This window comes from Mesoplodon bidens, assembly GCF_964165515.1.
Source record: "Mesoplodon bidens genome assembly, chromosome: 11".
Taxonomy (NCBI): Eukaryota; Metazoa; Chordata; class Mammalia; order Artiodactyla; family Ziphiidae; genus Mesoplodon; species Mesoplodon bidens.
The window spans coordinates 3013016-3037411 of NC_138167.1; the positions used below are offsets into that span (position 1 = coordinate 3013016).

Below are 24396 nucleotides of genomic sequence, written 5' to 3' on the forward strand. Positions count from 1 at the left end.
ATGGTGGCAGCTGTGGGGGATGCAGGCAGTGGCTGCCCTTTGGCTCTAAGCAAGTGAGGGAGGAAGCTCGGGGGAGGTTGGTTCAGTGGAGGTTATGGTTTCACTCCCAGAGAACTGGGATGCTGTGTGAAAAATACATAAGGACACACGGCAGAAACATGTATTAAAACTACAAATCAATGTGGTTGCAACTGAAGATGGGGAAAATGCCATGGGGGTATTGGCTAATTACAGCAGACTTGATAAGTGAGGCCATAGCCTCCGGGCCTCAGTCTGCATGCTGTGCATCTGTTGGATGGGCCCAGGGTGATGAGGAAGATGCTGAGACTCTGAAGGGTCCTGCACCTTCTCCCTTCTGAAGAGAGAGCCTGGAGGAGGGAGACCCATGGGCATTGCCAAGGGGAGGCGCTGTTCTAGGCCCTGGGGATTTAGTAATGGACAATACAGACCCAGGTCCTGGTCCCTGTAGAGAGCAGGGAGCAGACAAATGCCAAGGGTTTGTTCACGTTTGGATGGGGGTTCATTTGGAGCCCGAGTGGAAAATACTTGGAAGTGCCCTTGGTTGGGGGAGGGGCAAGGGGCAGGGAGGCTCGGTGGTCAGGGTGGCCCCTGGGCCTGCCTCTGCTTAGAGAGGAGTGCCAGCCAGGCCTGGACCGCAGCAGGGTGGCTGGTGCCTTTGGGTCGGTCAGTTGGCTGGGTCCTGTTGCTTGAGTCACCCCGCCTCACCCTGGAATTTCTTCCTGCCGTGGGGGCTTGAATCTAGCTGGTTGTGTCTGAGACAACCCTCTGCTTTGGGAAGCCAGTTTCCCCGAATGCCACCAGCTGAGCTCTCCAGCGCCGAGCTCTGGCTGTGCCCCTGCAGGCCCCGCCTCCTTCCTGTGCCAGGCACTCCGCTGTGGGGCAGCTTCCCCCTGTCCCTCCCATCCCTCCCACGCCCTCCCTCCCCCTGCTGTGGCTTCAGAGATGGCTTCCTGTCCTCCTGCCCTCCCACCCAGCAAACCCTTTCTGCTGCCATTGCCCCCCCCAGACATCAGCCCCCTAACTGCCCCTCTCCGGCCCTCACCAGCACTGTCCTCCTCCCGTGCGTGTCCCTCTCAGAGCTAGGACGCACCCCACCCTGGAGGGACACACCAGTTCTTTCTCAGGTGTCTGTCTTCTCTGGGAGTCGGTAGCTGGGGGGTGGACACCTGGCTGGGGCAGGGGGCTAGGGCAGGGGTTCTCAATCTCTCTCGGCATTTGGGGCCAGATGGCTCTTCGTTGTGTGAGGGCTGCCCTGTGCCCTGGAGGACAGTTAGCAGCGTCCCTGGCCTCTGCCCACTCAGGTGCCCGTAGCACCCTCGCCCCAAGTTGTGACAACAAAAAAGACTCGACATTGCCAGATGTCCCCTGGGAGTAAAGTTGCTCTGGTGGGACCACCGGACTGGGGTGAGAACAGCATGTCTCAGGCTTGGCTGAGCCGGGAAATTCTCTAGTCCAGATGCCACATTTTAAAGGGCACTGGGCCTCAGAGAGGTAAAGAATCTTAGGGTCACACAGGGGAGCAGCATAATGAAGGAGGCATTTTAGGGAAAGAATTCAGGCAGGTCTATGCAGGCTGGGCTGAAAAACGGAGGCCAGAGGCAGGCAGGGGCACATGGCTGGGACCTGGGCTTGGGGCTGAGGCAGTGGCCTGGCACCTCTCACCCGTCGGGGGCTCAGCGGGGGTGTCGCGGGGGCTCTGCATCAGATGCCGGGAAGCCAGGTCCCGGGCTGGGCCTGGCAGTGTGATGTCCTAGTCTGTGAGCTGAGGGTCTGGGGGCTCTGCTGGTTTTGGGTCAGAGACGGGAGCAGAGAGTCCCTCCATCTCAGCAGGAGGCCGAGGATACGGGGTGAGCAGGGCCTCTTGGTGCCTGCAGGGCCTCCTTCATTCAGCAGTGGCCTTTTGGGGGCGGGGACGGGGTGGGACTTGGGTCCAGGCTGCCGGTGGAGGCTGCCCTGCTGTCCGCAGCAGGCCTTACCTGAGACGTACCCGGGGCAAGGTGACCTCAGACAGGAAGTGAGAGGGAAGCAGAGGTGGGGAGCAGCTCCTCCTCCCGGCGGGCTCTGGGGAGCTGGCACAGCAGGTCAGAGGTTGGGGAGTGTGAACTCGCAGAGGTGACTGGCTCCGGGAGGTTCTGAGCTGTGGAGATTTCCCACATGCGGGCCCCTGTCCACGAGGGACACAGGGAGGGGAGGCACAAGGGGACCCTCCCGGGCCCACTCCCGGTGGGAACCGGCTGCTGGGAGGGAGCTGGACAGTCGTCCCTTGGTATCCGTGGATGCTGAGATCCCTTATATAAAGTGGTGCGAGTACGCTGAGGACTTTTCCGGGCCCGGGGATGGTCCCTAGGGGCCTGGTGTTTCCAGCGCAGGGTGGGAGGGCGTCCTGTGGCTCCAGGGTCCCAAGGCCGGGCTCCCTACCTGTAGCGAGCGACCTAGCCTGTAGCAAGTGACCCAGCAGCAGCGGGGTCTCTTCTTTTTCTTTTTTTTTCAGTACTCGGGCCTCTCACTGTTGTGGCCTCTCCCGTTGCGGAGCACAGGCTCCGGACGCGCAGGCTCAGCGGCCGTGGCTCTCGGGCCCAGCCGCTCCGCGGCAAGTGGGATCTTCCCGGACCGGGGCACGAACCCGTGTCCCCTGCATCGGCAGGTGGACTCTGAACCACTGCGCCACCAGGGAAGCCCGGGGTCTCCTCTTTTTCATTCCAGGGTCTGGCTTTTAGAGCCATAAATCTTCAGCATGGAGAGCATAAATTTCCATGGTGTGATTAATGAAAGAAAAATTGGGCCGGCAGCACAGAAAGTGACTGGATTGAGCAGAGTCAGGGACAGGTTGGATAAGTCTCTGAGCCTCCCTGCAAACCCAGAGCTCTGACCCGGCCTGGGGCGCCACCTGGTGGTTGCGGGTGTGGGTGGCACCCAGTCCCTGGCTGAGCTGGGTGGATGCCCCATTGGGTGGGGGGCTGCTCTGGGCCTGGGGTGCCCACACCGCGGACTCGGCCCCGTTCCAGCGGGGCTGCCGCAGGGCACGGGGCGAGGGCGGCTGTCCACGGCGTGGGGCCCCAGCAGCTGCCCTGCTCGCCGGCTCCATCTCTGCAGCCCTGGGAGCTGTCTCCGGTTTAGTGACGCGCGGGCATAGCCCCACTTTTTTCGGCATGCCCCGTCTGGACCGCCTTTCCGTCTCCTCATTTATCGAAATCCTACTCATGCGTCGAAGCCCAGCAAGCCCTTCCAAATACATCTCGAATTGGACCGTCTCTCGGCTCCTGCACAGCCTCCCGCTGGAGGTCCCTTTAGCCCTGCCTGGTCCCCTGGTCACGGCAGTGGCCTCCTGATGGCTCGCGCATTGCACTTTGCCCTCCGATGCCCTATTCTCCACACAGCAGCCAGAGGGACCTACTGAAATCACAGATCACGTCCCTGTCCTGCTCCCGGGCTTCCCATCCCATCAAGAACACCACCATTTTCTTTGCCAGTGCCTGCGAGGTCCCACCCGCCGGTCCCCACCACTGTCACTCTGTCACCTCTGGTCCCTGGCTGGCCAGGCTCCCCCCACCCAGGGCTTTGCACTGCTGTTTCCTCTAGAACATTCTCCCCCCGCTTATTTGCGTGCTTATTTACTTCCCCTCTTGTGGCTTCCTCCTCAAGTGCCACCTTCCCGAGGGGCCTCCCCTGCCCCCTGCCCCCGCACTCCCTCTCATCCTGTTTTTCTTCACGGCACCTGGAAGCCTGTTGTGTGCTTGCTGCGTGTCCCCTCTTCCCCAGGGCGGGTCTCTGCCGGCGCCGTTGCCACGGTCGCCCGTGCTCAGAGCAGGGCCCGGCTTTCACGAGCAGGAGCTCCATTCCGGTTCGTGGAGCAGATGGGAGAGGAAGTCGTCTCCTTGGGCAGAGCCTCTGCCGGCGCCTGGCCTTCCCGCTGTCCTCCTGCGCCTGGCCGCCTGGCCCTCGCTGCCACGTGTCCGCTCCCCGGAGCGGGGGCAGCTCGAGAGCGGAGACGGGCGTGCATCCTGGGGGGCGCAGCATGGCGCCCGGCTCGGGACCTGTCTCCCGGAGGCCGGCGCCTGGCCCTGGTCACCCTCTTCACGGGCCTTCTTTCTTTTCAAGTCTCACAGCGGTCCAGAAGGGGGTGGTAGTGTCTCATTCCCCACCTGTCCCGTGCACGTGCCTGAGGGGCTGCCCCTTCCCCCTGGCACCTGAACTCTGTGCCACTTACTTGGCCCCGTGAACACGGCCTGGGGTAGATGCTGCCCTCCCCTGGCTCCCGTCTGGTCCGAGCCAAGGCCCTGGGAAGGCAGGTCCCTAACGCGGCTGTGGCTCCTCTGTGCTGTAGGTTCTCGGTAAATACCTGTCGACCGACTGACTAGCTCCTGAGACCCCGCAGACATCCTTGAGCCCCTGGAGGGAGCGGGGGGGGGGTGTCAGCTTATGGAGTGTAAAACGAGGCTGCTGTGGAGACCTGCAGCCCGGGGAATGGGAGACTGCAGCCCTGGGCATCGCAGCCCCAGGGGTGCTGTGGAGCGGAGTGGGTTCCAGCCGGGGGCGGCTGCTGCTCCCTGGGTGAGGGCCATGGCGGACCCATGCCCTGCACGTCGGCCAGCCCCTCAGCCAGGCCAGGGAGCCCCTTCCTGTTTCCATGTGCATGAAATTTGTTCTTCCAGCTCCTGAGGACCATGGGCAAGTGGCCCTTCCGGTCAGGGCAGCGGGACTCAGTCACCGCAGGGTCTGGCTCTGAGAAACTGGCTCGGGGGTTCCCTCCCAAACCCCTCACTTGCTTCCATGGCCATGTGGCCCCTCCCCGCCTCCCTCCCGAGCGCCAGGCCCTCCTCTGCTGAGTGGGACCCCCATGGCCGTGCACGTGCAGCTAGGACCTTCCGTGCTTGTCACGTGCTTTCCCTGTGCCTTGTTTAATTTGTCCTCATTGATGTGACCCTCTGAGCTTCGAGAAGCTGGTGCCATCCCATTTGACGCGGAGAGGCTGGGGGCTTTGTGCAGGTCACACCACCCAGCTGTACCCTGTCCGTGTCTCATGGTTGGGGCCGGGGGCCGCGGGGGCAGTGGAGGGACACGCAGTCCTTTGAGTCCTGTGGAGACGGGTACCAGAGCGATGCCGGGCTAACAGGCTTCCCTTTCTCTCCAGCTCTGTGGCTGTGGACTGCTTGGAGTGGGCATTTGGCTCTCCGTGTCCCAAGGCAATTTTGCCACCTTCTCCCCCAGCTTCCCATCGCTGTCTGCAGCCAACCTCGTCATCGCCATAGGCACCATCGTCATGGTGACGGGCTTCCTCGGCTGCCTGGGGGCCATCAAGGAGAACAGGTGCCTCCTCCTGAGTGTAAGTTGGACCCCAGAGCCCCAGCCCTCTGAACGCTGGATCGCCCTGCATTTGAGCCCCTGAGCCCCCTGGGTGCCCAGCCTGAGCCCGGAGAAGTAGCTCCTAGAAGGGTCTTTGCCTGACCCCACCCCTCTTCCTCATCATTGGCTGCCCCTGCCCTAGGTGCCCCTCCCACTCCTTGACTGGTGTCTGCCTTATCTCCCTGCCCTCCCCATCTGGGAGTCTTCAGGAGCCGTGGCCTCTCCCGTACCTGGGGAATCCTGTCTAGGTGTTACCTGTCCCCTGATGTCCCGTTCGCACCCCGTCCCCAGCCATGACCACTACCACGTGCCCACGCCTGGACCTTCTCTTTCCAGTTTTTCATCGTCCTGTTGATCATCCTCCTGGCGGAGCTGATCTTAATTATCCTCTTCTTTGTCTACATGGACAAGGTAAGCCTTCCAGGAAGCGGGGAGGGGTGTATGGAATTTCCTTGCCCCTGGGGTTGGGTCTGGGAAGCCGGAGGACAAGCAGTGACAGTTCGTACTTGTGAGGAGAGGAGAGCTAAGAAGGGCCCAGAGGAGGGCTTTTGATGGGGGGCTCATTACCTTGTGTCGTCTTAGGAAGTGGAGTCCTCTAATGACCCAGGCATGCCACGGACGGCCTCTGGCGCAGAGAGCTCCCCGTCGCTGGGAGTGTTCAAACACAGTTGTGGGGAAGCTCACTAGGTGCCTGGGCTGGGTGATAGGAGGGTAATAACCTATTGGTAACACAGGGGAACCTTCCAGGTGACAGTGCGTAGGGCTCACAGTGGAGGTAGCTGTGCTTCCACGTCCAGAGACCTTTGGGGACAGACAGCTGCTCCCAGGCTGCACCGGGGGTTCAGGAGGGTGGAGTGGGGACCCCTGGTGACCCCGCCAGGCTGGACAGTTCCCTGCAAAGTTGGGGAACTTCTTCTGGGACCATCAGGAACGATAGGCCAAGCGCAGGCTTCGGGCTCAGTGGGCCCTTTGGGTGTGTTGTACCCAGAGCCGTGTTACCATCTTCTCCTTGGGTCCTGAAGGAGGTGCCCGGGCCACGCTGAGAGGGAGAGTTACTCTTAGGATGTGTAACAGGAGCTCCTTTGCATCTCTGAAAAGGAGGCACGAATAACATTGCGAGATCCCTGCGGGCCAGCCTTGTTCTCAGCTCTTTATAGGATCCTTTCCTTTAACTCTCACAACAACCCCAGAGGTAGATGTTATTTTCCAACTTCACAGACAAAGCAGAGGTGGGCCCACGCTCCGGATGGCTGATCCGCACCCTGCGGTTCCCAGGGTGTCCCGACAGGGGCAGCGTTGGGGGGTGTCGTGGCCTGGAGGCAGGGTGGCCTGTGCGGGGCTGGTCCTGGGACCAGGGCAGCTGAGGGGCTTGGGCTGTCCCCGCCTCCGTGTCACAGCTCTGGCCCGAAGAGCTTGGCTCTCCAGGGTCACCGCCCTGCCCCCAGCGGGCCTCCCCAGCCCGGGAGAGCTGTGGCCACAGCTGGCCGAACTGGGAGAGCTGGGGAGCGCGGCGGCCTCCTGCTCTCCCCCGACCTGACCCTGCCCTCACCTGCTAGGTGAACGAGAACGCCAGGAAGGACCTGAAGGAAGGCCTGCTGCTGTACAACTCGGAGAACAACGTGGGGCTTAAGAACGCCTGGAACATCATCCAGGCCGAGGTGTGGGGCCGTGCAGGGCAGGGGGGCGGGGCCTGGGCCTCAGACTCTGGGACCCCACTGGGCACCCCGGCCTTCTGGGTCAGACACCGTGCGGCAGCCGCAGAGGGGTGAGGGGGTCGGGGAGGACAGTGAGCAGGGCCTGGACGTGGCCTGCAGCTGCGGGGCCCAGGGAGCTGGGAAGGGCGGATGACCGACAGGGCACCTCGTCCAAGCCCTTCCTTTCTGAAGCTTTGGCACGAGCCACAACTTATTTTAGCAACAGGGTTGCCTCCCTTGTCATGACTCAGGAGGTTCTGTTCTGAGAGGAAGTGAGTCAGCACAGCCCGAGGGGGCAGGGTGCTACAGCCAGCGTGGGACGATCCACAAAGCCAAGAGCCAGGGGGTGGGTGGGCGAGCGGAGGGCTGAGCGCCCTGCCCAGTGCCCAGCGCCCAGCACCCAGCTCAGAGGGCAGGCGACGTTGCCTTCTCCCCAACCAGCCTCCAGGAAGTAGCGATCACTTCCTCCCCCGGACCGGGCTGAGGCCCAAGGAAGGGACGAGAAGGCTGAACTCCAGGCGGCAGCTCCCCTGGGGGCCGGGGAAGCCCAAGGGGGACGCCGGGTGTGGCCCGTCTGACCCTGTGCCCTTCCCCCTGCAGATGCGGTGCTGTGGTGTCACCGACTACACAGATTGGTACCCTGTGCTGGGGGAGAACACGGTTCCCGACCGCTGCTGCATGGAGAACTCCCAGGGCTGTGGGCGCAACAGCAGCGCCCCCGTGTGGAGGACGGTGAGGCTGCACCCCACCCCACCCCAGGGGTCCGTGCGGTGGACAGCCTGGGGACGGTGGCCCGGGCCACCAAGGAGGTGGCTTAATGTGGGACGGGCGGGGATGCACAGGCCTGAAGCCAGAAGGCAGGTGGGAAATGGGGGATCTGGGCCCACATCTGGGGGCATCGGAGGTCAGGGAGAATGGGGTTCGGGGCTGTGTGGCGGGGCCTTGTAGGCGGAGCCCCTGGGGGAGGGGCTTGAAGACAAGAGGCCCGGGGCAGGGGCGGGGGCGCAGTGAGGGTCACGCCAGCGCCTGAAGCTGTGGTCCTCGCTCCCCAGGGCTGCTACGAAAAGGTGAAGATGTGGTTTGATGACAATAAGCACGTGCTCGGCACGGTGGGGATGTGCATCCTGATCATGCAGGTAAGGGGGCCGTCCAGCCTCACGCAGCCCGGCCCGAAAGCCTGAGGGAGAGACCACCGATGGGTGGCCCCGCCCCTCCCCACCCGGGCTGCTCCCCCGGGGCCTGTGCGAGCCTGCAGGGCGCTGCTGTGTCATTGTCACGTCCCTCTGAGCCTTGGGCCTGTGCTGGCATCGCAGGAAGCCCCCATGGGTTTGCTTGTGACATGCCTGTCCCCACAGCATGGGGACGTTTACCCTGTGACTGAACTGAACGCCGGTGAGTCCTCAGGCATCAGCTGTGAGCAAGGCCTACAGGCGGCCTCCACAGGGTCTGTCCCATCCCGTGGGATACATGTGACCTGGCAAGTGGCTTAGCTGCTGTGCCTCCGTTTACACATCCGTGTAGTGGGCGTGATCATGGGCCACTTCTTAGCGTTACGTGAGTTTAATACCCGAAACGTCGCACAGAAGAGGTGCTCGGGAAGGGCTTGCTGCCTTCAGCCAGCGTTTCGCGGGCGGCTGTGCTGTGCAAGGCCCAGCGTGGGTGACGGAGGGGGACTTGGAGGGGCCCCCGGCTCCCTCCTTGAGGAGAAGGCTGACATGGTGAGAGCAGGAGCCCCCGGCCTTTCTGGGGGAGCATTATGGGCTCCCCCCTTGCCCACTTGTGTGTTACTCTTACCCTTGGTGACCACCTGACCCTGACTGGTCCGTCCACAGGAAAATGAGCATCCTGCACGAAGTCCCCTTTCTTCCCTAAACCCCGTGGGCCTGACCATGTCTGATCATCTGCGAGCCTCCGAGGTTAGCAGACAAGCCACTGTCCCTGCTCAGGGCTCTGACGGAAGACGGGCTCACAGGAGCAAGGGTCTCTCCGGTGCCGAGAGTGGGGCTCGGCTCGGGGCTGCCTGCAGCCGGGCCTGGACCGGGACGCCGGGGCCAGGCTGGGCCCCTCGGTCTCCAAGGTCACGGGCAGACCTTGAGTGTCAGTGCTGCGGGAAGTACGGTGTCCTTGGCCGCGCGATCCGCGGCGAGTGCTGGTGCCCAGGAGGCCGCAGGCTGGCTTACTGCACATTCTGCTCCACTCGGGATCGGGGGGCTGAGGGGACCCAGACGAGTGGTAACGTGCTCCCAGTGGAGCAGTGGTCAGACGCCACGCCGTGTACCCCAGGACCCCGCGGAAATGAGGCGGGGGGCTGTCAGTGTCCTGCCGCTGCCCCCACGCCCCCAGCTCCCTGCCGGCTGCCACTTAGGGTCAGGTCCTGTCCTCACCGCAGCGACTGAAACAGCAGGTTTCTGGGCCTCGAAGCTCGGTGACGTCCCGCACGGACAGTCCGAGCGGCCAAGGTCCCCACGTGCGGCCTCCTCTTTTCTGCATCGTTCTCACTCCACCAGCATCTGCATCCTGCAGGGGGCTGCCTCACGCGCTCTGGGTGCCCGTGGCCCCCAGCTGAGGCCCCTTGCCCGTGTCTTTCAGATTCTGGGCATGGCCTTCTCCATGACCCTCTTCCAGCACATCCACCGGACTGGGAAAAAATACGACGCCTGAGCAGGCCGGCCGAACGCCCCGGCCCCGCGGACACTGCGCCAGGGGAGAGGCCTTCAGCTTGTGTCACCTGCCCGCACCCTCCAGACTGCTGACCCCTGCGCCCGCCGCCCCGGCGCACCTTCCCCGCCACCCGCTGCAGCCTTCTCGGCGGGCGGAGGCCAGGGAGGAGGAGGCGCAGAGACCTCGGGGTGCCAGGGCGCCCGGATTCCTGTGTATTTGCCAAAGAAGACAGGGTGGGCGGGGGGTGTGCTCTGGGAGCCCCCCGGCACCGGTGCGTTTCTGCCCTGTCCTTCCTCCGCTGACACTTTGTCCCCGCGTGGCGTGGGGCGGGAGGCGCAGGGCTCCCTCCTGGTGGAGAGACTGCCCGGCGGAGGCCCCGGTGCCCCTGGCCACCCGGAGAGCGGGTGCGCGGACGCGGGCGGGGCTGACCGTCTCCCGGCCGGGCCCCTGGAAACATCTCGCCCAGGCTTTTTATACCTTACAGTGTAACTTTTCTATTTTATTTTACTCTGATTATGATTATTCAGGAATACTATCTCTTGGATAAGTTTAGGGTTAGCTTTCTGATTTATAACTTTTTACTGCGTTGATTTCTGTAACGGTTTGATTTTCTTTCTGAGGCGGGGACAGGGCGTGTCCACCCGGTTTCTGTCAGGACAGACCTCTGTGCACACTCAGGAGGCTCTCGCCAGGATGCACTGAGGGTCGGGGAGCAGGGAGCCTGGCAGGGGCAGGGGAGATGGAGGCACAGGAGGCTGCGTGGGGCCGAGGCCTGCAGGGTGCAGCGTGTGCCGAGGCCCAGGCCGCGTGAGAGGCCAGGGCCGGGGGTCCTCTGGGGGCTGCGGGTGCTTTGCTGGGAACGAGGCCGAGCGGTCGTGGGTCCTTATGCGTCACTGATGAGCAACTCTTTTTCCCTTCTTCCTCCCTTCTGCCCTCTGTGGGCCCGGGAGGCTCCCCTTCCACCCCTGCGGGCATTCCCGCGACAGGTTCTGCAAACGAGTTATTTCACAGACATTCCTGCTAGAAACTCTTGGACAAATACCTCTCTAGTTCACATGCTGCTCACTCTCACATTGCTTCTGGAAGGGGAAGCGGTCCTTCCGTGGAGCTGCTCAGACAGCAGCAGAGGACCCACGACCACCAGAGGGGAGGGCGGAGCCGTGATCGGTCCAGCCAGAGTCACTCCGGCTGCTGACTCCCTGCTAGGAGGGAGGGAGGGATGTCCACCCGGCTCCCAGGACCCTCATCTCCTTCCTTGGGGTTCATTGATGCCAGGGTGACTGGTGATCCTGTCCTCTGCGACCCCAAGGAAGAGTACCGAAGACCCAAGAGAGGTCAGATGGGATCCTGTTACAGTAGCCCCAGGACAAAGCAGCCTGAGTCAGGGCCTGGAGATGGACAGTTGGGGGGCATCTGACTTCAGCAAGGTGCCCCGACTAGGGTTCATGCTGGTCTAAGCAAGTTGTGCAGTTAAAAAAATAAGTCAAGAATGCATGGGGCTGAGCTTGGAAAGGTTTCCCCACCAGCTGGCACTTCCCCAGGTGGGGCTCGCCTGGGCACTGCCTTTGTTCTGCACTGTTTGGATGGGGGCCCTGACCTCCCGGGGGGCCCTGTCTCCTCCCCAGCCTCCGCCTGTCTGTTCCGAGAGCTGAGACCTGGCCACCCAGCCAGCAACCCCCTTCTCCCCTTAAGTACAAGACGGTTGGGACCAGGAGTACAGAGCTTTTGGTGTGCTCAGGAGTCGAGCTTTGGGGTGCGGGGGAGCAGAGAGTAGGGTGCTCTCGGCGAGTTGGGCAGAGTAGAGACCACCTCCTGAGACGGGAGTGGGGGTGCTCACGGGAAAGCCTGTGGGCAGGGCCGTGGGTGGAGGCCACAGGGGACCAGCCCTCCCCACCCTCTGGCCCTGCCTTCCTGGGAAGGAGCTTCAGCCACCTCCCGGGAGCCCAGGTCTGCAGAGCCCAGAGAGGATGCACCACCATTCCACTGCGAGGGACCCTCCACAAACAAGCATTCAAGTGGCACAGTGGGACTGCTGCATAATGGGTTTGTCTTGGGGGGGTTGTTTACGCCTATCAATGCAATGTAAAAGTTTTGTTAAAATCAACAGCAAAAGCCTAGCACCTTGGTGGTGTGTGGCCTCGCTGGCATCTTATGTTTCTGGAGCTTCAAGGGGCGTCCTCTGGCCCTGGGGCCCTTGCCTCCGGCTCCCTCCTCCCGCCAGCCCCTGCCCCGTCCGTCTGTCCACAGAGCCTTGTCCACAGTTCCCAAAACTGCCTTCTCGCCTGACCCTGTGCTTGGCTGTTCCGTCATTCGGCCGAGTCCACACCGGGCGGTGGGCTCCGCGCACGGGGGCGGGAGGGGGGGCTCTTTCCAGCCCCTCGCCCATCGTGCAGAGCGGTCCCCACCCCGCACAGAAGGTGGCCGTGTGATGTCAGTGACGGGGCCCAGCACCTTCTCAGTTTCTCCCGACCCTGTTCTCGTGGGCAGCACTACCTGAGTGAAACCCCTCCTTGGCGACTCCCCTGCCAAGGTCACGGTTAGCTCAGTGGGGTCTGATGCAGGCAGTTTACAGAGTTGACTCCCAAGGCCAAGGTCCTGCAGACGTCAGGGGAGTGCCTGTCTCCACTCGGCCTCTCTCTGCAGCCGTCTTGCAAGGGAGGTGAGGAGCAGGGCTGAGCACGGCCCTTGGGGACCCCAGCAGTTGCCGACCCCTGTTCCCCCGCTGGAGACCCTCTCCTCTCTCCCCTCCAGCGTGGGCCTGTGTTGTGGCCTCTCACCCTGGAAAGGTTGCTGACCCACCCCAGACCCTCATGCAGGTGTTCTGGTTTGACTTGGACCAGATGGCCGTCCCTCCTTGCTTTGGTGGCCAAAGAGTGGTCCAGGTGGGTGGAAAGGATGTCCCCGCCTCTCCGGCCCCTGCCCACCGCTGGTGGAGGTGCTAACAGCAGGGACCCAGCCAGGACGGAGCGGGGGCCGGCGCCTGAGGCTCCCCTTGCCCCCCGGCCCTTCAGGGCCGGCCTCTTGTGTTCCTGTTCTCCCGTACCCCCTCCGCCGCCATGAGGCCAAGTCCAGGCCGTGTCCTTGCCTCGCCACGCTGACCGGGCCCCTCGAGGGTCCGGCCTGGGGCTTGTGCCCACACCCTGCCCGCTGGGGCAGCATGGCCGAGCGGGGGGCACGCGTGCTGGTTTCAATGCACTTTTCTGCTTGCGATGCCATATCTGTGCGCTTCCTTCATCCTGGTCCTGGCTTACGGAACGCCATGTTTTTAGCATGTTTTTAAATAAAAACTGATAATGTGTCAAAAGCACAAGCAGCCTGTCTCTTTGTGGTGTTTGTGTCCACTGAGCCACGACTGTGACTTTTCATGAGGGGTTGGTGTGAGGGACCAGCCTGCCTTGTCCACGCACAGCCCACAGCGAGGACCTCTCCTCCCCTCCTCGGGCCCAGGCTACAGATCTGCTGGGCGGGGAGGGGTCTCTGGGGTCAGGGGCCTGTCCCGGCGGCCTGAGCTGGCCGCACGAGAGGCCAGCTCCCACCTCGGTGTCTGCCACCTGCCACAGATGGCCAGTCCTGGGGTCCTGTAAGTGTGTGAGGGAGGGGCCAGCAACAAGTTATCAGAGGCCCCCAGTGGGGCGGGGCTGTCAGCTTTAGGTACAGCCTCTCCCTGGTCCCTGCGATGTTCCTGGGCTTCGTGTGGGCCTGGCGTCTCTCCCAGGACTGAGGGGACCTCACCGTGTGACTTGGTCTGGGCCCCACCCACTGAGGGTGGCCCTGGGACGGCCTTGAGAGGGCAGGGAGCACCCATCAGCATGAGATGGTCGGCGGGGATGGAGGGTGGCATTGGAGCCACAAGAGCCCTGATCTGCCGGCTAGCTGCAGCGGGAGGCTCCCAGCTCCCTCGGCTGGGGTTCTGGCTTGTGGGTTTTCCTCTGCTGTCATTGTCACGGTGACAAGGAACAGGAGAGGGGTGGGTGGACGGGCTGGGCGGGAAGGAAGGGTAGGTACAGCACGGGGTCTCCCTGAGCCCCTCCACACGTGGAGATCTGCCCCCCTCCTCAGGGGGAGGCCAGGCTGGCACGAATTGTCCTGAGCACCCACCTTGGGACCCTTTCCCACGGCTGCTGTGTCCCGAAGCCCCCGGGGATTTGCTGAGGACTGAGGAGTCTGAGGCGACGCTCTTGAAGGTCCAGCGGAGTGGGGTCCCTGGGAGCCTCCCCAAGGACAGTTACCGGGGGACCTTGGGGCCGAGGGCAGGTGACCCTCCGTCATCTGCTGAGGACCACCCAAGTCACAGGAGCGCGGGTGGGGCCGCTCCCCCTGCCCGTCCTGCTCTTACTCCTGCCCCAGCCCGTGGGTGCCCCGCGGCGGTGCCCACCTGGCCCCTGTACTGTCTGCTCCTGGGGGCGTCCCGGCCGCACTGTGAGCGCTGGGTTCCTGCCAGGTGTGCTGTGAGAGGCAGCTGCCCTGGCTGGGCAGGGGTCACGGCCTGTGAGCCGGTGGGCGAGTTTAAACTTTAAGCTAAGAGCAGTGGGCGCCCGCTGAGAGGCTTGAAGCCCGTGGGACCGGCTCAGCTCTGCCCTTGGCCGCCATCCCTCTGGCTACAGCGTGAGAACGAAGGGAGTTACCAGCGGGATGGGGGAAACATGACAGGGACCTACGAGAGGACCGACAAGCCCTGGTGATGGACCAGATTTGCTGGGGGGAGAAGGAACCTTCCTGCCATCCCCCCAGCGTGAGCCCCTCCCCCGACAGGAGAGGACTCCTGGAACCAGACGGAGGCCGCGTGGGTCTCCCGGGCTGCGAGCTTACGTGTGGGGGATGGATGGGCAGAGCTGCAGGCTGTAACTGAATCTCTCCCTTTTGTTGGTGTTGGGTCACAGCTCGTGAAATGCCTTTGTGTGCGCTATGGATCCCTCCTGACCACAGCTGTTTGATTGGCTGTCAGTCGCGCCTGGGCTTCACACTTAGAGAAACACCACGGCTGCGTGGAAAGAGCACTGGTCCCGCAGGACTGGGTCCGGCCCCCGCGCTGCACGTGCTTGGTGTCCGTGTGAGCACTGGGTTCTCACTGAACTTGTCTTGGTTTCATCATCTGCAAAATGCGGGTAATACGTATTTTACAGATTTGCTGCAAGGACTAAATAAAATCATATATGTAAAGACATCCAGGGCTTCCCTGGTGGTGCAGTGATTAAGAATCCGCCTGCCAATGCAGGGGACACGGGTTCGAGCCCTGGTCCGGGAAGATCCCACATGCCGCGGAGCAACTAAGCCCGTGCGCCACAACTACTGAGCCTGCGCTCTAGAGCCCGCGAGCCACAACTACTGAGCCCACGTGCTGCAATGACTGAAACCCACGCACCTAGAGCCCATGCTCCGCAACAAGAGAAGCCATGACAATGAGAAGCCCGCGCACCACAACGAAGAGTAGCCCCCGATCGTCGCAACTAGAGAAAGCCCGCGTGCAGCAACAAAGACCCAACACAGCCAAAAATAAATAAAAATAAATAAATTAAAAAAAAGAAGACATCCAGCTTCCCCCCCTCCCCCGGGGGGCTTGTTCTGCTCTTCTGGTCCAGTAGCAGCATTCAATAATCCACAGAAGTCGGAGGGAAGTCAGATTAAGTGAATGTCATTTTGGACACAAAAATATTGGCATTGCAATGGTTCCTTCTTAAAGTGTTCGACAAAGACTTGGAGGCTATTGATTTAGCCATCTTGTTTTTGCTGAGTGTAACGCAGCCATGGAGATGGACTAGTGTGTCTCCTTAAACTAACAAAAAGGGATATAACAACCCTCCACAGGGCGTGCCCGGGCCAGGCTCTCCAGCTCAAGCTGCTGCTGGGCTCTCCCTGTTGAGGCGCTTAGATGGCAGCTGGGGCACCCCTGAGCACTGCCCAGCTGCCCTCACTGCCCCTTGATGCCGAGCAGAGGGGGGACTGGCGTAGCCAGGCCCCAGTGTGCTCTGTGGGTCTGGTGGGTAGAGCCTGCTTCCACCCAGAGATTTTTCTTCGGGTGGCTGCAGAGCTCAGGGAACCAGCCTCGCCCAACGTCTGCAGCAAGGCTGATCCAACGTGTGGACAGGTGAGGCCATCTCACTGGTCAATGGCCTCAGGAAGCTCCTTGTCTTTTGCCTCCCTCTCCCTGCACTGAGTTCCTGCAGGGCCAATATAGTCTCAATAGATATCTTCTCTGGGTCAATAGACCCAGTTCCCGAAATGACTCAGCCTTCTTACTTACTGGTTGGCAACTCGGAAAGCATGTGAAATTTGATCTGTGGTCCCCAACCTGGGGTTCCCTACACACCAGTTAAGGACTTTCAGGGATACTTACAGCTTTTGAAAAGTCTGGTGGAAACCGTTCCCACCTCGTGAAACAGTGCCAATGGGAACATTAGCCCTCTTGGCTCTGGCTGGCCTGGCTGCTGACGACAAAGTGCAAGGACAGAGTCTGGACCTTGCTGACGGACAGGGCTAGATTTGTGCTTTACTGACCGCCCTCTTCACCCCCCGGCCTGACCCAGAGGCTCCCCCAGGCCCCCCTGCTGGCCGTCAGTCACTGCATCAGCATCTCCAGCCACTGTGTCATCTTCAGCCAGGGATGGATGCAGGGGGAGAGCGGGAGCAGGGTTTCCTGTGCCCCCACTGACAGCCTGTCCCTTCTCAGCTGGGGGACGGAGGGAAGCAGGGTCCAGCTCGCGGCAGCCCACCCACTGCAGCCGGACAGCCTGGCCCTTGGAGCTGGCAAGGAGCGGCAGGTGACGGGCCCGCCGGCAGGCACCAAGGAGGACAGCTTCGCAAAGGTTTCTTGCTGCTCACCCACCTGACCAGGGCCCCGCTGACCGCCAGCCTGGGTAGACAGCAGTGCCCACCGCCCCCAGCGCTGCTTGTGTGCAGCGGGGAGGGGCCTGCAGGGGTGCCGGCCCCCTGGGCACACTTGAGCGTTTGTGCAGACATGCGTGCATACTCACGCTTACGGTGATGGTGCAGGTGAGCGGACATGCTGGCCCAACAAGACAGATGTGCTCAGACGTGCCTAGACCGGGTCCAGCCCCTGCCTGATACCCAGGTCATCGGAGGGCAGCCCCGTGGTTGTTCAGAGAATAATCTCAACCAAGATGCGGGCGTGACACAGGAGGAGGGCAGGGCTGTGGACTCCCCTGCAAGGTGGGCTCCCCCCGGGGACATCCCTGGTGGATGGAGGGCTCACACAGTGAACGGGACCGTCAGGTTCACACCAGGCGAGGGGCTCACACCCAGCCTGCAGACCTCACCCCCACCCCGTGCCCCCGTCTTGGGGGCCCCCAGGGCCCAGCTGGCCCAGGTGCTCCCACGGACCCCAGCCCCGCCCACCTCAAGCAAGTCTTCTAGACAGAAGAGTGAATGAAATAGAATGAGCACGTTCTGTCACAAAAGATGAAGCATTTACTTCCTTCTGGCGTCACACTGGGCAACCTGGGGCCCCCAGCTTCTCTGAATTATGATGGAAGTCGCTTTGCCTTGGGGTGAAAAAGTGTCCCCCCGCTTGCATCTGGGGACGGGGACAAATGAACTGATCCCCGTGGAGAAACGCTGCCACTCTGGAGTGAGGTGGCCCGGGGTCCCGGTACTGGCGGGAGAGTGTGACGTCAGCCTGGTGTCTAGCCCTGCAGAGAACTTGGGACTTATGGTTATTTTTCGATTATATGCACGAATCCCAGGAAGTTGGAGGGCAGCAAAGATAATTGCAGCACCATGTTTTTTGGCTTTGGGGCAATCTGGGATTGCTGGAAAGCTGGCCTCCCTTTTAATGAATTGGCATCAGTGATCCCAGGGCCCTCTCTAACAGCGCCCGGAGAATCCCAGGGCAGGAGAGGGAATCCGCCCTGGGGAGGCTGCTGTGCCCTCTGCTCGTGTGGGTAACCCGTTCGGGGAGTGTGCGGTTTTGGTACAGTTGGGGCTGTGTTGGGGACAGCAGTGACCCCCGAATGGGAAAGAAAACACCCTTCACCAGGGACTGAGCTGGGCCCGCAAAAGACTGGGGAGGCGACGTGTGACCTTTCCTGGCCTTGGCCTCAGCATCATGGTGGTGGGAAGTAGGAGGGGAATCCAGGACCTGGGACACGAGGGCCGGCGTGGGGATCTCTGCCCACTCGTAACGGCCATGTGGAGGGGGATGGGCTATGGGGGTCTCATGAGTTGATATGTGTTCTTTGGGAAACTGTGCCAGAACCTGTGCTCTGTGTTTCCTAGGATTTTCTTTTAGTTCTCCCTCCATATCTGGGAAAGTTCTTCCTGAAAATTCCCTGGTTCACCCCCAGTATGACAAGCTAAGGAAGGGGCTATATTCTCTCTGGGAAGCAGTGGGGCTCCTGCAGGCCACGTGGTGACGGCCCGGTGGTCCGGGAGTGTGGGCGCAGGAAAAGGAGGTTCCAGGCAGAGCGTCCCCTCTGCTCAGAGCTGCACCTTCTCAGCGGCTCCAGCTTTGCAGGGTCTGTGATCTGGTTTAATCAGGAAGGATTTTACTCCCACCAACATTAACAGCTGAAGATGGTTTTAAAAACCTGGGCTTCCTGAGATTCAAGCCATGGACAGGAGACCCCTGAGGGGCATATGGCTAGAGACGGGGCTTGGGGCCAAGGTCCCCACAGGAGGGACCTCTCCCGGGAAGGGGCCCAAGGCAGGCCCCCGCTCCCGGCCCTGGCGGCTCCAGCCCGCCTGCGCCCCCCAACCCCGGCCCTGCAGGAAGGAACCGGGCCACCCGACACTCCTTTCCAGGTGAGAAGGTGTGGTGGTGGGCGGAAGGCTGGGTCTTCTGCGGGCAGAGCTAACCCTATCTGCCCACCCGATGCACTTCCCGGGCCGCGGGGAGAAAAGCGCACCCAGCAGAGGCACGAGGAAGGATGCTGAGCACAGGTGGGTCACGGGCCCAACGTAAGCATCCCAGAGGGGCCAAGGTTTCTAGCCCTGGTTCAGGGTTCGGGCGCGGGGAGTGGGCACAGCCTGAGCCCAGCCCCCTGCGGTCCTCAGGAGCCCATGCCTGGCGAGGCTCCGTCCCCGGCCTGGGGGTTCCGGCGGTGAGCCCACAGAGGTGCAGGGAGGAGGCTGAGGGTCCCCGGCCCGGGTGGGGGGCTGCAGGAGCCATGGTCTCAGGCACCTGTGGGTCCCAAGGGGCTGGGCACAGAGTGGGGGTTGTTTCCGGCAGCTTCCAGGCCAGCTGATGCTGACGTCACAGGCCTGGCCGATGGGATTTGGGCCCCTGAACTTGCGAGGGGCAGTGGGACGGGGACAAGGTTGGCCGTTAGTATAAATGCAGCTGGACCCTCCGGTGCAAACAGCAGGTGAGAATCATCCCGCAGATCTGCCGGGTGGAAAGAGCAGAGGGACAGAGAAATCAGAGCCCGCTAGCGTGCCGGCCAAGGGCGCCCTGGAGCTGGGCTTCCCACCCCCAAGAGCCCCCTGGGGACCTGATCGGGGCAGATTCTGACTCAGGGGGTCTGGGGAGGGGCCTGGGACTCTGCATGTCTAACAAGCTCCCAGGTGATGCTGGGGGAGGAGGTGGGGACCACTTTGAGAACCACTAGCTAAGAGCGGTATTTCTCAACACTTGAATGGTCACGGATCGCCCAGGGACCTTGTCATGCTGCAGATGGCAATTCTGTGGCCTGGGGGAGGGCCTGCGCGTCTAACCAGCTTCCCGTCCACACGGCGGCTCTGTGGTCCCAGATCTTCTCTGGAGATGGCCTGATTTTATTAGATTCCGAACGGTGACACCGCCACTCCCTCGTTGCTGGCTGAAGCAGTCTTTCTTGAGGAAAGTCTGTCTACCTCTTGCTGCTCTCAGGTACCAGAGAAAAACAAGGCCCCGGAGTCGATTCTCTGGCTGATGCGCAGGAGGGGAAACTGAAGCTCTGAGTGGAAGGCCCAGAACCGTCACCAGCTCATCTTGTAACTCAGCTCGGGCCGCGGCACCAACCCCAGGCCCGGGGAGCCTGCCTGCCAGCCTCTCTGAACCATCTCCTAGCTGCCCGGAGCCGGGCAGTGCCGGGCAGTTGCCTCCCACGTCTCACTTGCCCATCTCTAAACGCAGAGGATGAGGACCTTTGTTCCCCACCTTGTTCTCTGTTTGCTTCCTCCTCCTTCCTCTCCTCCCTCGCGCACGAGGATGCACTGAGAATGCAGGGGTGAGGACGTGTCAGACCAAGGAGGCCCAGGGCTGGGACGGTGGCCCTGATGAAGATGGCGCCACTGGCTTCCGGCTCCTGGCCCGCAGGAGGGGACACTGGGAGGGCAGCCCATGACTGTGCCACGGACAGGGGTCCAGGTGGGTTTCCCAAATACAGGAAACAGTACCCCGTGTTTCCCAGCGGCTGCTGCTGACCTGACCTTTCCAGGGTGCCTCCGGATGCACACGGAGGAGGACGGCCTGGGGCTGGCAGACCCTAGTTTCTCTTTGAGAAACTCAAGGAGGGAGCAGAGGTCGAGCCCTTCTGTGCCCCCTTCCTCCCTCCCCTCTGTCCCCACGCGGGAGTTTCACCCCCTGGGAACACAGCTTTCAGCTTTCAGACTTGGTGCTAAGAGCAGCGCTAATCCACCTCTGGGATTCAGAGCCACAGGCTCAAAGGTGGTTTAAGAGGTTATCTCATCTCCCGCTGGCTTTAAGCGGGTGGCTGTCACAGGCATTCCACCCAGGTGGCGAGCAGGCTCTCTGCCCTGTCCCCACCTCATGGTTTGATGACTTGTCCTGGGGGATCATCTTGTCAAGGGGAGGCCAGATGGGAGCAGCTGGACCAGCACAGACTCGTGGCTGCGTCCCCTACGGCACACGTCTCACACCGGGGAGGACCCGGAGGGCTGAGGGTCCAGCACGCGCACTCTGTACGTGACATGTGTCCCCAGGGTGCCCCCGGGGAAGGCAGGGCGAGGTGGATGTCAGCGTGTGTCCAAAGACACACACACGCACACACACACACACACCCCACCCTGATGCATGCAGAGGGGCAGACGATGTGCTCATCAACACGTGGGCACATGTACACACACGTGTATACAAACACACACGTGCACACGCACACATACACACACACTTTGATGCATGCAGAGGGGCCGAGGATGTGCACATCAGTGTGTGCACATGTGCACATTCACACACACACGCACGGACGCACACACACACCACCCTGATGCATGCAGATGGGGAATGGGCCCAAACTATCCAGTCCCTGAGGGACCCCCAGTGTCCCGTTCCTGACAGGACATGGAGGACTCAGCACAGACGGCTGTGAGCAGAGAACACACAGGCCGAGGGGGCTGCAGGAGGCGGCAGAGGGTGGGCTGGACAGGCTGCTGGGCTCAGCCTGCGTGGGGCACGGGTGAGAGGTGCCCTCTCCTGGCAGCCTGCCTGGAGGCGGTGTTTGCCGCTTGCGGGCTTTTTAACCGGGAGGCCGGCATGCTTTTAGCCTCGTGAGGTTTTTGGGACGGCAGCTGGCTGTCATTAGAAGCATCAAGGATGGGCCGGGGAGGTCCAAGAAGCCGTTCCAATAAGATCTTTCAGTTCCCCTTTAAATGACCTGCAGACCCCAATCTCGCTGTCCTGTAGCCCCTCCTCGAGGCTGGGTGGCAGCTCCAGAGCCAGCCGGCAGGGGGCGCTGGAGCCCGAGGCTCGGCCGCCGCAGCGGAATGGACGGAGAAAATGGGCCAGGGATGGGGATCCGGTGGTGGCCCGGTGACACTCTCTCAGGGGCATGAGCACAGTCCCGCAGGGCGCTGTGGAGGATGAGCTGCCCTTGGTGGGGGTCAACGGGGGGCTGCGGGCACCTGCCCTCGACCTGGTGACCCGGCCTCCTCAGCGTTACACCTACAGCTGGACGTGTCCCACCCTGACCTCAGGCTCAGAGGTCATCCCGCTCCCTGCCCTTGGCCTCACTGCTTCATCTTCAGCTTCACGCTTTTGAGAACAGAGGTCAGGAGGAAATGGATGGAGAGTGCGGCCCAGGTCCGGTCAGTGTCTGCAGAGCAGGCCCCCAACACCCGAAGTCGGCAACAGGTGTCGGGAGAGCAGAAACCTCAGTGTAGAGCCTCCTCCCACCCCCTCCGCGACCCCGACTCCGGCTTGCGGCTCCCCGGGGGTCAGCGCACCGGGCAGAAGGCCTGCCTGGGCGGGCGCGAAAGGGCCGTGTGAGCGCCCCCCAGCTGCCGTCCCCAGCTCGCTGCGCCTGCACCTGAGTGTGGGGTAGGGGGGCAGGCTGGTCTGGCCAGGAGACAACTCGGCTCTTTTGCGAGACGCTGTGCCCACGTAGAAACGATGACACGGTGGTGGGGGCACCATTTCCTGAGCGTCTGCTGTCTGCTCAGCGATGAGCCGAGTGATCTAAGTGCGCGACGCCCGTCCCCTCTGGTCACCCGTCTGGGTACCATCGGCTCCCTTTTACGAATGAGGAGCTGAGGCTGCACCCGCACCTAGACTCCTGGGTGGTGGCCGGGGGAGGGGCGTGGAGTGGTGAAACCGAGCAAACGGCATCGCTCACCCTCAGAGCACAGAGCTGGGGGTACATACCCCCAGGGGCACGCACACGTGCATCACACGCACACACAGAGGAATGAGCGCGTGTCCATGCATGAGAATATACACGTATGCACAGCACGCCTAAACACATATGTGCATCTGGCCCCGGCCACGTACACCCAGGTGCATGCAGACACACCCATGGATCCACTGGGACCAAAACAGGCTGTGCACAGCCCCCCTGCGTGCACACACACAGTGCATGCACATACCTGAGCCCACACTCCCACTCCTCCCAGGTCTCTGTGCCTGACAAGTTCAAGGTGGCCCCAAGGCCCAGGTATTTTCCTTCATGTTTTCTGGGGAAGAGAGTGAACTTGGCTGCAGAGGGAAGAGGACGGGGCGGGCAGGGCAAGGGTGGGCGGAGGGCCAGGACCTGTGACCTCAGCTAGCGGGCGAGGGCGTCAGAGCTCCAGACGCTGCCCCCGCCCCCGAATCCCCGCTCCAGCTCACCTGCAGGCAGGCCACCCCGATGCCCACCGCCCCCATGAGCAGCAGGTGGTCGGCCAGGAACTGCTCCAGCTTGGCGATGCAGCCTCCCTGGAAGGTACGGAAGGCAGGTCACACACCCCTTGGCCCAGAAGTGGGTGAGGATGGGGAGGGAGGGCTGGCCGGGGGCTACCTCCACCCAGCTCAGCGAGGCCAGATACGTAAAGGGCCGGGTCTAGCCTTTCAAGTGCCCGTGGGCTTCTCAGGTGGCCCAGGGGCATGCCACGATGTCCCCGAATCTCCCGGGAGCGGCTGCCGCCCCCAGGCTTCGTGGGGACCTTGGAAGGCCCACTGCCGTCTCGTGGCCAGTGAGTGAGTATGACCTCCACCCGGCCCATCGCAAGCCTTTCCGGGCCCCCTGCCTGCCCCAGCAGGACGGGCACTTACCTCCACCTTGTAGATGTTGGAGGGGTGTGCCCGCTGGCCGCAGCGTGCCACCACGGTCTTGCAGCAGCTGTCGGGCACCCGGCGGCCCTCGGCCTCTGGAGACAGGATGTACGTGCTGTGCTGCCAGTCAGCTGAGCTGTTGCTTCCGCAGCACCTGAACTGGAGCAAGAGACGGGGCTGGAGGTGAGGACCCGCCCGGGGGGGCGGGGGCCCTCCAGCCCCTCGCTTATGGGGCCGCAGCACAGTCTTCAGATCTTAATACAATCCCTCTTTGCTTCCGAGAGTTCTTCCCTTCCCCTCTTTTGAGCAGGAGGCTGGCTCTGCGGGGGCCTTCTCTTCAGGAGGCAGGTGGAGATCCAGTGGCAGGAACACCGATCACCACCTTTTTTGTTCACCCACGTCCTTTTTTTTTTTTTTTGGTACGCGGGCCTCTCACTGTTGTGGCCTCTCCCGCTGCGGAGCACAGGCTCCGGACGCACAGGCTCAGCGGCCATGGCTCACGGGCCCAGCTGCTCCACGGCATATGGGAACCTCCCGGACCAGGGCACGAACCTGTGTCCCCTGCATCGGCAGGCGGACTCTCAACCACTGCGCCACCAGGGAAGCCCACCCACATCCTTTAAGATTGCGCTGGTTGTCCCTGGGGCAGGGAGGGTCTGGGAGAAGATGTGGGGAGATGGATGCCAGCGGGTCCCCCAGCGGGTGGGGCTGTGTACCACTGTGTGCAGGCCCAGGGCAGCACTAAACCACCAGGGGGCGCTTTCCTGGCCATCCAGGGAGGTAGGACACCCCCCCACCAGCAGAGGGTCGCAGCCTTCCCAGAGGCTCAGATGGCCCCCATCCAGGCCTCGAAGCCTCAGATCTCCTAGACCTGCATGACACAGAGGTGTCCCAGAGGCCACACACAGCCAGCTCAGTGCCGAGGGGTCAGCATGAGGGCTGAACAAGACCAGGGTCTTCCACACGGCTCCGGGGTGTGGGGAGCGCCAGCCCGGGCCTCAGGGGAGCCGGACACGGTTTATTTCCTGCACCCCGAGTCGGGGGACTGAGACTCAAGTCCCTGTAGGGGCCACAGAACACGGCTGTTGTGAGGGTCTCTGGTGTGTGGGGTGGAGGTACATTTAGTCCAGTTAACAAGCATTTATTAGGCACCTGCTGTGTGCCAAGAGTGAAGCTAGGCCCTGGGCGTGAACTTGAGTAAGAAGCTCCTGGCTTTCCCACGCTTGTCACTGACTATCGCTTAGTAGGAGGGACAGA

At 62.3% G+C, this 24396-nt stretch overlaps 2 protein-coding genes across 7 annotated transcripts in view; one reads left to right on the forward strand and one right to left on the reverse strand.

Annotated features, from left to right (window-relative positions):
• The window catches only part of TSPAN9 (tetraspanin 9), a 183055-nt gene extending 170026 nt beyond the window's left edge, over nucleotides 1-13029 (forward strand). For all 4 annotated transcript variants that reach the window (XM_081248817.1, XM_081248816.1, XM_081248818.1 and 1 more), the window contains 6 exons: nucleotides 5153-5344; nucleotides 5701-5775; nucleotides 6921-7022; nucleotides 7659-7790; nucleotides 8111-8194; nucleotides 9648-13029. In XM_081248817.1, coding sequence (XP_081104943.1) covers nucleotides 5153-5344; nucleotides 5701-5775; nucleotides 6921-7022; nucleotides 7659-7790; nucleotides 8111-8194; nucleotides 9648-9719 — 657 coding nt within the window. In that variant the 3' untranslated portion in view covers nucleotides 9720-13029. The remainder of the gene's footprint in view (nucleotides 1-5152; nucleotides 5345-5700; nucleotides 5776-6920; nucleotides 7023-7658; nucleotides 7791-8110; nucleotides 8195-9647) is intronic.
• A 4088-nt stretch (nucleotides 13030-17117) lies between these two features.
• The window catches only part of TSPAN11 (tetraspanin 11), a 60592-nt gene continuing 53313 nt past the window's right edge, over nucleotides 17118-24396 (reverse strand). For all 3 annotated transcript variants that reach the window (XM_081249294.1, XM_081249295.1, XM_081249293.1), the window contains 3 exons: nucleotides 23140-23298; nucleotides 22717-22803; nucleotides 17118-19059 (listed from right to left, as the gene is read on the reverse strand). In XM_081249294.1, coding sequence (XP_081105420.1) covers nucleotides 19000-19059; nucleotides 22717-22803; nucleotides 23140-23298 — 306 coding nt within the window. In that variant the 3' untranslated portion in view covers nucleotides 17118-18999. The remainder of the gene's footprint in view (nucleotides 19060-22716; nucleotides 22804-23139; nucleotides 23299-24396) is intronic.